The sequence below is a fragment of the Mauremys reevesii genome, linkage group 6 (genome assembly GCF_016161935.1).
Source record: "Mauremys reevesii isolate NIE-2019 linkage group 6, ASM1616193v1, whole genome shotgun sequence".
Taxonomy (NCBI): Eukaryota; Metazoa; Chordata; order Testudines; family Geoemydidae; genus Mauremys; species Mauremys reevesii.
The window spans coordinates 93591195-93606908 of NC_052628.1; the positions used below are offsets into that span (position 1 = coordinate 93591195).

A 15714-nucleotide genomic window follows, 5' to 3' on the forward strand; every position below is an offset into this window, starting at 1 on the left:
TTTTATTTAGGGTGGATTAGACTGCACCAAAATGACAGAAACCTCCACCTGTCTACAAGCACATGTACACCCTGGAAGTTAGGGGTTTATCATAGTCTAAATGGGGGGACTTTTGTTGGAGTGTCCTGTAGAAATATCTGTAGGATAGCCACTGGTTTGGTTTTGCAATAACATATCATTGGTACCTACTTAAAGAAAGCAATCAGCAAGTTGACCATGATGATGTACTGTACAAAGAGGTATACAGCTTGGAGGAATGGCGTCAGGAAGGACCCAGGAGGGCAGTCTTCATTTAATTCACAAGCTTCACAGAAAGGAAATGAAAACCACAGTTACCACATAAATCAGCATAGCCATGGTAGGTTAATATTTAATACGTGTTTCATTCTAGAAGGACAGATCTCATCTGGTGTAAAGCAGGGAAACCTTAGTGACTTTAGAGGATTTGTGCTAGTTTATACCAACTGAGGAGTTTTCCCTTTGCTTTTAAGAAAAATCTTAGACCTCTTCAAATCACAAATCAACAAACATTTATTTGTTACAGGTTTTGTTTGGGTCGATGGGGGTTTTGATGTTATGAGTTTAATTCTTGCTGTGGTGAAAAGGCTCTGCAGTATTTATTCAAGATGGTCAGATTTTGGATTGACTCTAAGGTGCCACAAGTACTCCTGTTCTTTTTGCGGATACAGACTAACATGGCTGCTACTCTGAAATCAATCTCCTCCAGAAATTCATTCCAAAGCAGGTTCTCCTGAATGAAAAATGCTTTGTCACTAGCTCCCACATGCTCTGTCATGGGCTTTGTGACTTCATTTACAAGGTTAAATTTGAGGCTCTAAAGCTGATTTAACAAAGATCCTAAAGGGAATATTCTCCTTTCTGATCACGAATGATATAGCCAGATAACATAAGATGCACACTGAAACCAACATGCTTTGAGGAAGTATGGACTTTATAGCTGGCCCAAGCTGTATGGCCCAAATCCAGCAAAGCACTTAAGCACATACTTAACTTTAAGCACATTAGTAGTCCCATCAAGATCACTTACCATCTATTTCTCCAGCATAGACCTCACCAAACATCATCCAATAGGGTTGGAATACAATATCTCGTGCGAGAGTCCAGGTGGGAGGCTCTTCTGGGGAAAGGATCGCCTTTCGTGATACCCCAAAACTCAGCAACACTATTGCCATCATAATCACAATATAGAACATGTTTGCTGTCTGCATGGAAAGATGAAATACAGATAGCTGTATTAAAATAGCGATATTCATTCTGAGTGGGACTACAAATCACAGCTTTCACATATATGTATTTAAATAATAATAAATGAAAAGTAAATGAATTCTTTGCATTGGTCTTCATGGCTGAGGATGAGAGGGAGATTCCCAAACCTGAGCCATTCTTTTTAGGTGACAAATCTGAGGAACTGTCCCAGATTGAGGTGTTATTAGAGGAGGTTTTGGAATAAATTGATAAACTAAACAATAATAAGTCACCAGGACCAGATGGTATTCACCCAAGAGTTCTGAAGGAATTCAAATGTGAAATTGCAGAACTACTAACTGTGGTATATAAGCTATCACTTTAATCAGCTTCTGTACCAGATGACTGGAGGATAGCTAATGTGACACCAATTTTTTTAAAAGGCTCCAGAGGTGATCCTGGTAATTACAGGCCTGTAAGCCTCACTTTGGTACCAGGCAAACTGGTTGAAACTATAGTAAAGAACGGAATTGTTAGACACATAGGTGTACATTATTTGTTGGGGAAGAGTCAACGTGGTTTTGTAAAGGGAAATCATACCTCACTAATTTACTAGAATTTTTGAGGGGGTCAACAAGTGTGGACAAGTGTGATCCAGTGGATATAGTGTACTTAGATTTTCAAAAAGCCTTTGACAAAGTCTCTCACAAGAGGCTCTTAAGCAAAGTAAGCTGTCATGGGATAACAGGGAAAGTCCTCTCCTGGACCAGTGACTGGTTAAAAGATAGTAAACAAAGGATAGGAATAAATGGTCAGTTTTTGGAATGGAGAGAGGTAAATAGTGGTGTCCCCCACAGGAGTCTGTACGGGGACCAGTCATATTCAACATACTCAGGAACAATCTGGAAAAAGGGGTAAACAGTGAAGTGGCAAAATTTGAAGATGATACAAAACTACTCAAGATAGTTAAGTTCAAAGCAGACTGTGAAGAGTTACAAAGGGACCTCACAAAACTGTGTGATGGGGCAACAAAATGGCAGATGAAATTCAGTGTTGAGAAATGCAAAGTAATGCACATTGGAAAACATAATCCCAACTATACATATAAAATGAGGGGGTCTAAATTAGCTGTTACCACTCAAGAAAGAGATCTCGAAGTCATTGTGGATAGTCCCCTGAAAACATCCACTCAATATGCAACAGCTGTCAAAAAAGGTAACAAAATGTTGGGAATCATTAAGAAAGGGATAGATAATAACACAGAAAATATCATATTGCCTTTATATAAATCTATGGTCTGACCACATCTTGAATACTGCATGCAGATGTGGTCGGAACATCTCAAAAAAGATATATTGGAATTGGAAAGTGTACAGAAAAGGGCAACAAAAATTATTAGGGGGCTGGAACTGCTTCCATATGAGAAGAGATTAATAAGACTGGGACTTTTCAGTTTGGAAAAGAGATGCCTAAGGCAGAATATGATAGAGGTCTATACAATTATGACTGGTATGGAGAATAGGGTTGCCAACCCTCCAGGATTGGCCTGAAGTCTCCAGGAATTAAAAATTAATCTTTTATTAAAGATTATGTCATGTGATGAAATCTTCAGGAATACAGCCAATCAAAATTGACAACCCTAGACTGGAGAAAATAGATAAGGAAGTGCTATTTACTCCTTCTCATAATATAAGAACTAGGGGTCACCAAATAAAATTAATAACAATCTGGAAATTAATTAATAAGCAGCAGGTTTAAAACAAACAGAAGGAAATATTTCTTCACACAGCACACAATCAACCTGTGGAACTCCTTGCTAGAAGATGTTGTGAAGACCAAGACTATAATGGGGTTAAAAAAAGAACTAGATAAATTCATGGAGGGTAGCTCTATCAGTGGCTATTAGCCAGGATGGGCAGGGATGGTGCCCCTAGCCTCTGCTACCAGAAGCTGGGAATGGGCAATAGGGGATGAATCACTTGATGATTACCTGTTCTGCTCATTCCCTCTGGAGCATCTAGCATCGGCCACTGTCAGAAGACAGGATACTGGGCTAGATGGACCTTTAGTCTGACCCAATATGTGCATTCTTATGTTTTTATGTAATATCATCATTTCTTCAGGAGAGGGAAGTCCAGGTTTTATTTCCATAAATTGGCTTGGCCTTATTATCCCCTAGAGGTGAAACTCATGCCACCTCAGAGAGCCAGTATGAGGTCTACTGATCACTCAAGTCCTTCTTAGAATGCATAAGTGGCAGTGGCGGCTCCAGGCACCAGTGCTCCAAGCACGTGCCTGGGGCAGCAAGCCACGGGGGAGTGGCCTGCCCGTCCCTGCGAGGGCGGCAGTCAGGCTGCCTTTGGCGGCATGCCTGTGGGAGTCCCCCAGTCCCGTGGATTCAGCGGCAATTCAGCAGCGGTTACGCCGAAGACACGTATCCACCTTTTCATGCTCTCTGTATGTGTATATATATCTCCTCAATATATGTTCCATTCTATGCATCTGAAGAAGTGGGCTGTAGCCCACGAAAGCTTATGCTCAAATAAATTTGTTAGTCTCTAAGGTGCCACAAGTACTCCTGTTCTTTTTCTAAGGTACTAAGTCACTGTCTGCCACAGGTAGAGAGGATTTGTTTGTTTGTTTGTTTGTTTTTTCCTCACTGTTTATCAGAAAGCTCAGCTAAAATGCAGCCTTTCTCTGAGGAACCAAGAGAAAATTTATCTGTGGATAAATTCAAATAATGAACAAATTAGCAAAAACTGTGCTCTGATCATGGACAACTTACCATCAGAAAGAGAGGCACAACTTGTTGGTAAAATACTTATGAATTATTAGTCCCGCTCTAGACTGGCCACCACTCCCTTTTGTGTCCATTTCTGAACTTTACTCGTCTATCACATTAGATGTCATAAGAGCAAAAATGCTACCCTGCAGTCAAATACTCACCATTTTCCCAATCATCATCAGATATGGGCCTGCATGTTGATTTACAGCAAAGAAGTCAAGGAGCCGAGCATACCAAAATATTATATCCAAGCAGTAAATTAGCCTCCCTACTGTTTGAACAGGAGGGTCAGCCCAGCGTAAGCCAAAACCAGTCACAAACAGGATGATAGCTATGGAATCAGTGAAGTTCCAGTACTCATAAATCCACACCTTCACCTTTTGGCTGAACTTTCCTGGCTCTGAAATAAAGATCTAAAAAGAAAGTGGGGGAAAAAAAAATAACGGAGGCCAATAAAACCCTCACCCTTCAGTCCCCACCCTGTCTGAACCATCAATTGGTACATGGAAATACTTGATTTATGGCAAGTTTTTACAATGAAAGTTCACAAGGTCAGTGCTCTGCAATTCCATGCTTGCTGGAATTTGAAATGAAACAGCAATGATCATAGTGCTCAAGAACCCCTCTTCCCACACCAAATAGGTTAGTTCTCTCTATTGAGAAATGAATTCTACTTCTTAATTCATTCACTGAGGAATATATTCCATAGCAGAAAAGAGCAAGCAGTATACAATTGTTAAGCATGTGTATTTTTTTGTAAACAAGTATGGGATTTGTTTGGAGGAGAAATGGTCATGACCTACAGAAACCCTTTCAAAAGCCCCACAGTCATGGAAAATACCAGCCCAACCCTGCTGACATGAAAGTAATTAATGTGTTTTAGTTTAGATCTGAAATACAAAATAAGATCTCTGTATGCCGATTCTGAAAAGGGAATGTTGGAAACTGGGAAGGTAAAGATTGAACTGTTTGCTTCTTGAACTGTAAGGGTGCCCCAAAGGGATTTTCAGCTTCACTAAGCAAATGTGTGAAGTGGAATCTTTGGAAGACCATAAATAAGACCTTTACACATTGCACGACTGAGGCCAATTATGCACTGCTATGGAAGATCAAACTGATAAGAAGCAAATAAAAGAGAGATTTTGAAATGTTAGGCCCTGATCCTGCAGGAATTTACTCATATGAGTATCTTCATGTAAATGACAAATCCCATTGAACTCAGTGGGACTACTCACATGTGTATAGCTACTTACATGAGTATTTGCAAAGATCAGGCCCTAAGGCTGGAACAGTTCCTTGATACAATCTAGAGAAACACTTCTGCACAGTCAAACATAACAAGGCCCTGAGGAATCAATCAGTTGCATGCGTAAGACACAGTGTTACTTTTCCAGTAGACCAGAACTGGTATATGGACTAAGAAATTCTCCTGTAAGTCCCGTTTAATAGTCTTGATTGACATGTTTCTGAACCCACAAACAAGATGTGCCATAGCACAACTGTGACCTCTGAGACGCTTGGTGTTTCATACTGTAATTTTTTTTTAAATCAGATAACCCTTTTGTGTCCTTTTGTCATTTTTAACCTCATATCCAGGCATGTAGCTTCCACATCTGTTCCAGGATAAATCTACACTACCTGCCGGATCAGCGGGTAGTGATCGATCTATCAGGGATCGATTTTATCATGTCTAGACAAATAAAAATCGATCCCCAATCGCTATGCCGTCGACTCCAGAACTCCACCGTGGCGAGAGGCAGAAGTGGAGTTGATGGGGGAGCGGCAGCAGTCAACTCACCGCCATCCTCATGGCCAAGTAAATTGACCTAAGATATGCCAACTTCAGCTACGCTATTTGCATATCTTACATCGACCCACCCCCCTAGTGTAAACCTAGCCCCAGATTCCATTTTCTACTCTAGATTTGGACTTCCCTTTGAAAGCCTTAATGTCCTCTCCCTCTTTTTTGCAGGGGTCACACTTCAAAAGTTTCTTCTGCTGTGAGAGATAATAGTGTTCTAGCAGAATTCTCTACTTTCACTACAAGGAATTGTCTCAAATTGGTAAAATATTTAAAGGTATCCACTACACTTCCAACAGTAAGTAAAGCATTCCAACATAATATTAAAAATATTTATGGTACTTATTTTTATTTTATTTATGTTTGTTTTTTGTCTGTTTAGGTAATACTACAGTCAGATGAAGAGAATTTTAGATTATCTGTCTAATCCCATAAAATAACGTGGAAAACATGCCACTGTTTTTGTCACTAAAATCATCTATGGCTTTGGAGTGCAGATTGTACTTATCATAGAGGATCCAATTTCAGTAATGTGTTTTTTTCACCTAACAGTATATTTGTAGATGTTTCTGTGTGTGAAGTGCCATATTGTCAATTTGGGGAGCTGAAGTCCACTATGTTTCCACAGAACATAATGCAGTACAATCCATATTCCATTATCAATTAACCACTGGCCTAACCCAAGATTTTCAAAAATAGGTGCCTTGATTAAGGCTGTTACCTCCATATTTTGTCATCTAAATAGGTGCATTAATTTTCAAACGTGCTGGGCATCTACCAGTTCCCATTAGAGCTGGTAAGGAATTTTTTGACAACTGTTTTAATTGCAAAATGTCAATTTGCAAAAACCAAAACTGTTGACATATCATTGGTTTTGATATATCTCATGACTGGACAGATGGGTTTTTTTAAAAAAGTTTCAGAATAATTTAAATGTTCCATTGCAACATTTTAAAACAAAAAAAATCAAATTTTCCAGTTTGAAATGACTTTTTGTATTGAAATTTAAGCTAATTAAACTAGATACATGGAGATATACCTATCTCATAGAATGGGAAGGTACCCTGAAAGGTCATTGAGTGGAAGCCCCTGCCTTCAATAGCAGGACTAAGTACTGATTTTGCCCCAGATTCCTAAGTAGCCCCCTCAAGGATTGAACTCCCAACCCTGTATTTAGCAGGCCAGTGCTCAAACCACTGAGCTATCCCTCCCCTCCATAAACTGAAAAGTGGTGTGGGTTTTTTGTTTGTTTGTTTTTAAATGAGGTCAACATTGAAATGAAACATTCCAAAATAATCAGAATGAAACATCTGACCCAAACCAACAAAAAAAAAAGTCAGTTTTTCATTTGTGAAAATTTTCAAGATTTTGACTTTTTGTCCCAATTTGGGAATGTAAAAATGGTTGAATTCTCAAAAATATTTGAGGAGCAAGAAAACTATTTCCTGCCAAACTATTGTTCCCACTAGCTTAGGTGCCTAAATAGGGATTTAGGAAGCAAAGATTAGTCACCTATTCTTAGAAACTCAGTCCCTAGTTTGTAATTAACTAGGACCACTGAAAAGTAAAGATCATACATATTTCTTCTGCTAAACCCTTTGGAAAGGAATCAAAGAATCTGCAGTCATTATCATTTGTTCTCTAGAGTTGTAGAGTAGAGAGAGGAAAAGGAAGAGCTCACCTCCCTGACTTTCTCAATGGCAGTGGTGAAAATGTAGATAATTACAAGCCACTCTTGCACGCTAGGCCTAGGTTCCATCTTCACCAGCACAGTGTAAGTGAACAGCATGAGAAATGCCAAGTACGCCATCTGCAGAACACATAATACACATTCCATATGCATAGGTAGCTGTGACAAAGAAATTAGAAACTCTCTAGACACACAGCTAAGAGGAAAACCAGGTGTGCTGTATAAAGAAACAAAATTTTGTCAGATTAATGGGACACTATCAAGCGCTTGATTCTAAAAATTTCCATCAGCCCTTCAGATTGCTCTGCCCTTCTGGGAAATGTCCTCCAGGGCTTTATCATCATTATCTTTTATTATATGTATTACCATCCCCCCTTGGGAATTCCACTCATGAACTAGGACCCCATTACAGTAGGTGTTGTACAAACAGAACAAAAAGACAGTCCCTACCCCAAAAAGCTTAGAATCCTAGTAAAAGACAAAAGATAACAGATGGGTGCAGACAGAATGATGGGGAAGTAACAAGGAAATGATTAACTGATATTGTCTAAATAGACCAGACAGACACAGAGTGAGGGAAGGGGTGTAACACATAAGCAGAGTGAACAATGTGATGGCAGCAAATGTCATGTTAGTTCTGAGAGACCAGTTTTTTTGTGGAGGGGGGGTTGGGGAGGAGGAGTCAGTTAGAAAAACAGTAAAAGAACTAAAAAAGAGCCACCATGGCTTAACAACCATGTAAAAGAAGCAGTGAGAGATAAAAAGACTTCCTTTAAAAAGTGGAAGTCAAATCCCAGTGAGGCAAATAGAAAGGAGCACAAACACTGCCAACTTAAGTGCAAGAGTGTAATAAGAAAAGCCAAAGAGGAGTTTGAAGAACGGCTAGCCAAAAACTCCAAAGGTAATAACAAAATGTTTTTTAAGTACATCAGCAGCAGAAAAAACAACCAGCCCCTTGGGGCCCTTGACGATGAAAATACAAAAGGAGCGCTTAAAGATGATAAAGTCATTGCGGAGAAACTAAATGGATTCTTTGCTTCAGTCTTCACGGCTGAGGATGTTAGGGAGATTCCCAAACCTGAGCTGGCTTTTGTAGGTGACAAATCTGAGGAACTGTCACAGATTGAAGTGTCACTAGAGGAGGTTTGGAATTAATTGATAAACTCAACATTAACAAGTCACCAGGACCAGATGGCATTCACCCAAGAGTTCTGAAAGAACTCAAATGAAGTTGCAGAACTATTAACCAAGGTTTGTAACCTGTCCTTTAAATCGGCTTCGTACCAATGACTGGAAGTTAGCTAATGTAACGCAATATTTAAAAGGGCTCTAGGGGATCCTCTGGCAATTACAGACCGTAAGTCTCTAACGTCAGTACGGGCAAATTAGTTGAAACAATAGTAAAGAATTGCATAAACTCTTGAGCAATAGTCAACATGGTTTCTGTAAAGGGAAATCGTGTCTTACTAATCTATTAGAGTTCTTTGAAGAGGTCAACAAACATGTGGACAAGGGGATCCAGACATAGTGTACTTAGATTTCCAGAAAGCCTTTGACAAGGTCCTCACCAAAGGCTCTTATATAAATTTAGCTGTCATGGGATAAAGGGAAGTCCTTTCATGGATTGAGAACTGGTTAAAGGACAGGGAACAAAGGGTAGGAATTAATGGTAAATTCTCAGAATGGAGAGGGTAACTAGTGGTGTTCCCCAGGGTCAGTCCTAGGACCAATCCTATTCAATTTATTCATAAATGATCTGGAGAAAGGGGTAAACAGTGAGTGCAAAGTTTGCAGATGACACTAAACTACTCAAGATAGTTAAGACCAAAGCAGATTGTGAAGAACTTCAAAAGATCTCACAAAACTAAGTGATTGGGCAACAAATGGCAAATGACATTTAATGTGGATAAATGTAAAGTAATGCACATTGGAAAAAATAACCCCAACTATACATACAACATGATAAAGATCTTGGAGTTATCGTGGATAGTTCTCTGAAGATGTCCACGCAGTGTGTGAGCGGTCAAAAAAGCAAACAGGATGTTAGGAATAATTAAAAGGGGATAGAGATAAGACTGAGAATATATTATTGCCCTTATATAAATCCATGGTACGCCCACATCTCAATACTGTGTACAGATGTGGTCTCCTCACCTCAAAAAGATATTCTAGCACTAGAAAAAGTTCAGAAAAAAGAGCAAAAAAAATAGGGGGGTTTAGAGAGATCCATATGAGGAAAGATTAAAGAGGCTAGGACTCTTCAGTTTGGAAAAGAGGAGACTAAGGGGGACATGATAGAGGTATATAAAATCATGAGTGATGTTGAGAAAGGGTTGAAAAGTTATTTACTTATTCCCATAATACAAGAACTAGGGTCACCAAATGAAATTAATAGGCAGCAGGTTTAAAACAAATAAAAGGAAGTTCTTCTTCACGCAGCGCACAGTCAACTTGTGGAACTCCTTACCTGAGAGGTTGTGAAGGCTAGGACTATAACAATGTTTAAAAAGGGACTGGATAAATTCATGGTGGCTAAGTCCATAAATGGCTATAGCCCAGATGGGTAAGAATGGGTGTCCCTCCTCTGTCTTCAGAGGATGGAGATGGATGGCAGGAGAGAGATCACTTGATCATTGCCTGTTAGCCTGGGCACCTGGCATTGGCCACTGTCGGTAGACAGATACTGGGCTGATGGGACCTTTGTCTGGACCCATTGGTCCTTTCTTTCTGTTCTTTCTGTTCTTATGTAGGATGGGATCAGGTAAATGGAAAGAAAAGTGAAGGGAAAAGCATGAGGGGGACAGGGCAGAGGAGATGGGGCAGTTGTGGAGTGAAGTTGAGGTGAGGAGACTGTGGCTATGTCTACTCTTGGAGCTGGGGATGTGATTCCCAGCTCGAGAATGAGAAGACATACTCTCATGAGCTCTCATGGGAGCTAGCACACTAAAGAGAATAGTGTAGCTGCCATACAAATGTATGGGTTTCTTACTCAGGGTGGCTAGCCCATGCTGCCACTCACCGCTGCCTGTGCTACCGGGGCTACCACAAATATTTTTTAGCACACTAACTCATGTCTACACAGGCTGGGAATCACTCCACTAGCTCCAAGTGCAGACATAGCCTGTGAGGGAGAAGGGTCGGCGCAAACAACTAATCAGCACAGAGCAAAGAAAGTCAGGGAACATGCTACTGTTTTGCCTGGCACGTCCTACAGGATGGTATTTCTGGATGGCTGCTCTCTGTAGTTGATCCCCAAGACCACAGGTAGGTGGAAGGGTCCAACTGCCCCCAAGATGTGTGGGTGGCTTGTCTCCCCCTGCACAGATCTATGTCCAGGAGGGAGTTGGGGGAGGAGTGGCCCCCCATTGGGCTTTGTTTTACTCCTTCCCCTCTCTTAGTACAAGAGTCCCTGCTTTGGCTGCATCTTTAAAAAAAATGGTCTCTTTGCTTTATTGCCAAAATATTCAAGAGAAGACATGGTAAAAACTACTTTTCCAAGTTATATGCAGCACACATTCAAAAACCACAAAGGCTCCAATCCTGCAATTTACAATGTGCAGGCAAAATGCTGCAGCTGTGCAGAACCCCACTAAAGTCAAACCAATGTTATGAGCTCATTCTGCTGGTTCTCAAGACCTAAGATTTGTACCTACAATTAATTGTGAGGATGAAAAATGCAGGCAGGAGCCAGCTTCTGCCTCAAGAGTGACTGCATTTCAGTGGTAGGTGAAGTGATTATTTTATATACATATATATTTTGTTAAAGGTTTAATAGATGCTTGAGGCAATATTAATATCTAGTTATTCTTATTGCAATGACCAACCGTATGAAACCAGAACTTGACAATTGGGGCATTGTAGAATTCATAGACTTTTCTAGTCCTCGGAAGGCTTCCATGCGCACTGTTGATGGAAAAGGTCTGGCTTTTGTCTGGTTTCTCGGGTCCCCTTTCTGCATCATAATCCTTTTTCAAAAGGAAACAGAGTTTTAAAGTCAGACAACATGCTGTACAATGAGTACAACACTTCAGCCACATTAACAGAAACACTGGGAAACTTGGAAAGGCAACTCTATAGTAAACACTGTGTAGTATATGCAGAAACAATTAGCATATCTCAATCACATGCAGTTGCAATTGTCTTTTGCAAGAAGCAACACCAGATAATATTCTTAGCATTACACTTAACTGTGAATACACAAGGTTCTTTTGAGTTTCAAAAGGGTGGTCTTATGGTTACAGCACTGGACTGAGAATCAGGAGATCTGAATCTATTCCCAGCTTTGACACAGACTTCCTGTGTGACCTTGGGCAAGTCCCTAAATCGCTTTGTACCTCACTTACCCAATGTGTGAAATGGGGATAGTAATAATTCCCAATCTGATAGAGATGTGGTGACTCTGAATCCATTGATGTTCACAGGACATTCAGATATTACAGTGATGAGCACCACAGAACAGTTCTAAAAAAATTTGGAATATATAATGAGAGATAAAAACTAAAGGATTGCAAAATTATTAACCTGGGGAATTTATTGTGATTTGGACAATGTGCCTGATTAAGGGAGCATGAGTGAGTCAGCACCATTCTTACACAGATCTGGCACATAGGCAGGTCCACTTTGCTACCTCCAAGGAACAGATGGGCAGAGCCCTGCATCCACTGACCAGTGTATATGAGCAGGCACAGGAGGGAAGTCATAATTTGCTGGTGGTATTGGCCCTCGATATTACTACCCACCACCAGCCCATACAATTTTCTTAAAGTCTTAATAATGGCTTCTGCCAATTGAAGAAGAGAAAATTGTCCCATGAGAGGATACAACTTCTAGTTTCAGCAGACTGAAGTATAATTTACAACAGGGGTCGGCAACCTTTCAGAAGTGGTGTGCCGAGTCTTCATTTATTGACTCTAATTTAAGGTTTCGCATGCCAGTAATACATTTTAACGTTTTTAGAAGGTCTCTTTCTATAAGTCTATAATATATAAGTAAACTATTGTTGTATGTAAAGTAAATAAGGTTTTAACATGTTTAAGAAGCTTCATTTAAAATTAAATTAAAATGCAGAGTCCCCTGGACCGGTGGCCAGGACCTGGGCAGTGTGAGTGCCACTGAAAATCAGCTTGCATGCTGCCTTTGGCACGCATGCCATAGGTTGCCTATCCCTGATTTACAACCACATGTGAAAAATGCACTTGTACTGAATCTGTATATCCTGGAACTCTCGTGTGGCTTTTTTATATTGTTGTTCATCTCTACTCAGTTCCAGAAAATTCATAGCTAATCTTTCCAGTTTATGGAAAAAGAATGAACACTCAACACTCGATAAATGATGAAGCTAACAATAGTGCTTCTCTAGAAAGGAAACTTTCTTGTCTCATTCAAGTCAGATAACACTCAGTCTACTTTGTTCCCTCTATGTGCCTGCAAGGGGTCCCGGCTGCCCATAATTATAATTGGCCTTACCTCTGAATCGTAGCTGTTATCTAACCAGTAAAAGGCCTTTTTGAATTGACTTTATTATTCAGACCCTGCAGGGCACAAGTGCATCCACATTCTTCTGCCTCTTAGAGAGAAACACTTCAGAATTGGCATTGCCATGTCTGTTGTGTTTCTGAGGAAGTTCTGGAGAAATTTCTTTTATTTTAGGCAAATTGAGAGTTAATTGTGAAAGAAATGTCCCAAACATTTCTCTATTTTTATGGTTCATAGGTGAGGCTGGGAGCACCATTGCCTTAATAATTTCCTATTATAAAACCCTCTTCTCAGATGCTTTTAACTTTGCCAGACTTAAACAGTTCGGGTTGAAATTCTCCATGAGAGGTATCTGGTTCAGGCTGCAATATTATGGAAAATTTCAGCCAAAATGGTTCAGCCATTTCCAAAAATGAGACTAGGGGAAAAAATTGCCAATGATGAAAAATTCTGGTAATCTTTTCTGTGAAGAGCTCTAGTAGTCCCTTGCGTTGGAGTAGGAATTTGAAATTTGACTGGGGGTGGCCTGTGTGTCAGGGATGTGCCTTTTACTGTCCCTATGAAAAGCTGCCTAAATATGGCCAAATTATAAGTACATGCTCAGGAGAAACTTCCTAGATTTCAGCAACAAAATTCCCAGAAGATTCTGTTCACACTAGGCATGCTACAGCCAGGGGATTTCCTTGCAGTTGCAGCTTTGAGCTGCTGTGAAATGTGCTGCATCAGGGCACATAAACTAATAAAAAAGAAATTATCTCTGCTGTGCTATCAATCATCGAGGCTGAGACAGTGTGGAGGAAGATGTTCCCTGATTCAACCAGGCCTGCGGAGAGAGACATGGGGAGCAGATTGGTACAAGGGGACTGGGAGAGATTGGGACTGACTGGGCAAAGATATTTGGACTGAGAGCCAGGGAAGGTAATGGGGGATGGGGGAATGGGAACCAGTAGGTAGGTGGGAGGAGACTGAGGCTGGATGAGGTCATGTAATTCCAGCCTGTATCATAATGCATAGGCACAAGAGGACCAAATTAAGGTTGCACGGGCAACCTTAACACTGGCATTTCCAACTTTTGCTTCCTCTAACATTTTTGTCTGTGTGAAATATATATACACACACACACATACGATATATAAATAATACATACATTTATTTATCTATCTAGATACTTATATGGCTACTATCACCATATAAACACCATAACCATGCTCCTCACAACAATGAAAGGATTTTATCCTCCCAATACTGCTGTGAGGTAAGGCAGTATTACCTCATTATTACAGATGGGGAAGTGATACACAAGATACATTAAGTGATTTGTCCAAGGTCACACAAGAACTCTGTGCCTAAGCTGAGAATAGAACCCATGTCTCCTGAGTTCCAGTCCAGTCCCCTATCCTTCCTAATTTTTCAGGAATATATATTGTTTATAAAGTGATAGAACAGATCTTGCCAGACTTGCCTGTCCTTATGTGGGGAGAGAGAATCTGGATGGGGGGAAATGTGTGCCATCTTGATTGTTCTTGTGGACAGATCTGTGGCCAGCTGCCTGGGTAGACTGATTTCAAATTGCCACCTTTTTTAATAGCTGGAGGATCCCATCCACTCCTGCACCAGCTACCCAGGCAGCACCTTTCATTTATTGTCCCCTTTCCAGTGTGTTGAACCACCAATTCTCTGCTAGCATCCTCCCCCCACAGGCCCAAGGCTGCTGTACAATGTGGGTAAAGTCTGAAAATGTCCAAACTCAACCCCAGACTGGGAAGAGCCTTTGGGAAAGAAATTCCAAAACTGAAATCACCTGAACATATGTCCCCCACAAACTCTCATCCATTCCTTACGCCCTCTGCCCCATAGTCTTCTGTGTGTGTGTGCGCGCCAAACTTACTTACAATGAATGGGACTAGTTGAAGAGTGAAGTTTTACTCACATTGAATAAGGGAGATGGTAATAAGCTTTCTAATCTAAGTCTTATAACCATTGTAACATTTTAAGACAAAAAGCTTTCAATGGAAAACTATCAACCCAGATGTTATCCCTGTTTTGTGAAAATAAATGCTTAAAGGTGATGCCAGACTAACCAGAGACAACTCATCTTTAATGGTGGATGGGCTCTGATCACTGTGATGCCACGTGAACTGATGAAAGTCCTGGAGCTGTGGCACATGGGACATTTCTGCCTTGCTTTTAAACTCCAGCATCAAGATGGTGGGAGGCAGAAGAATACTTAGAATGACCTAAAAGAGAAACACAAGTCTGAGGAGGTGCATTCAGCGTGCATGCTGTCTTTAATGTGGGTCTGCATTAGATTAAGACAAAATCTAGCTACATGTAAGGAGAAAGTATGCTTCAGCATAATTTTTCTCTGTGGGTTTAGATGAGGCACAAGTCAGTGAGTTTACCTTAAACCAGGAGTTCTTCCGCATCTTCAGGCGTCCCATCCACATATCAGTTAGTAACATCTGTGTGCAAGTGTGAGACACAAAAGGCCGCAGCCCCACTGACACGGCCAATTTCAGGCAAGTTGAGTTGCTCCAATTTTTCAGCTCGGAGGTCAGTAGCTTCATGGCCATCTGCTCATTCTGTTTGAACGCATTATCCAGCACATCTAGGGCAAGCTGCCCAAATTCACTAGGACAGACAGAGAAAAAAAGAAATCACCATCTTACAGTATGGAGGAACAACCACAACTGAAAATGATCATGAGGTCACATCTCTAGTTCAAAAGCTTCTTTCACATGTGGTAAGATATGAAAT

The 15714-nt window shown here is 40.5% G+C and overlaps 1 protein-coding gene across 1 annotated transcript in view; it reads right to left on the reverse strand.

Moving 5' to 3' along the window:
- Positions 1-15714, reverse strand: part of TRPM6 (transient receptor potential cation channel subfamily M member 6) — a 126383-nt gene that overhangs the window by 43712 nt on the left and 66957 nt on the right. Inside the window, exons 17-23 of the mRNA XM_039545637.1 lie at positions 15360-15588; positions 15039-15194; positions 11307-11447; positions 7474-7602; positions 4153-4404; positions 1049-1223; positions 190-304 (exon numbers count right to left, since the gene is read on the reverse strand). Coding sequence (XP_039401571.1) covers positions 190-304; positions 1049-1223; positions 4153-4404; positions 7474-7602; positions 11307-11447; positions 15039-15194; positions 15360-15588 — 1197 coding nt within the window. The remainder of the gene's footprint in view (positions 1-189; positions 305-1048; positions 1224-4152; positions 4405-7473; positions 7603-11306; positions 11448-15038; positions 15195-15359; positions 15589-15714) is intronic.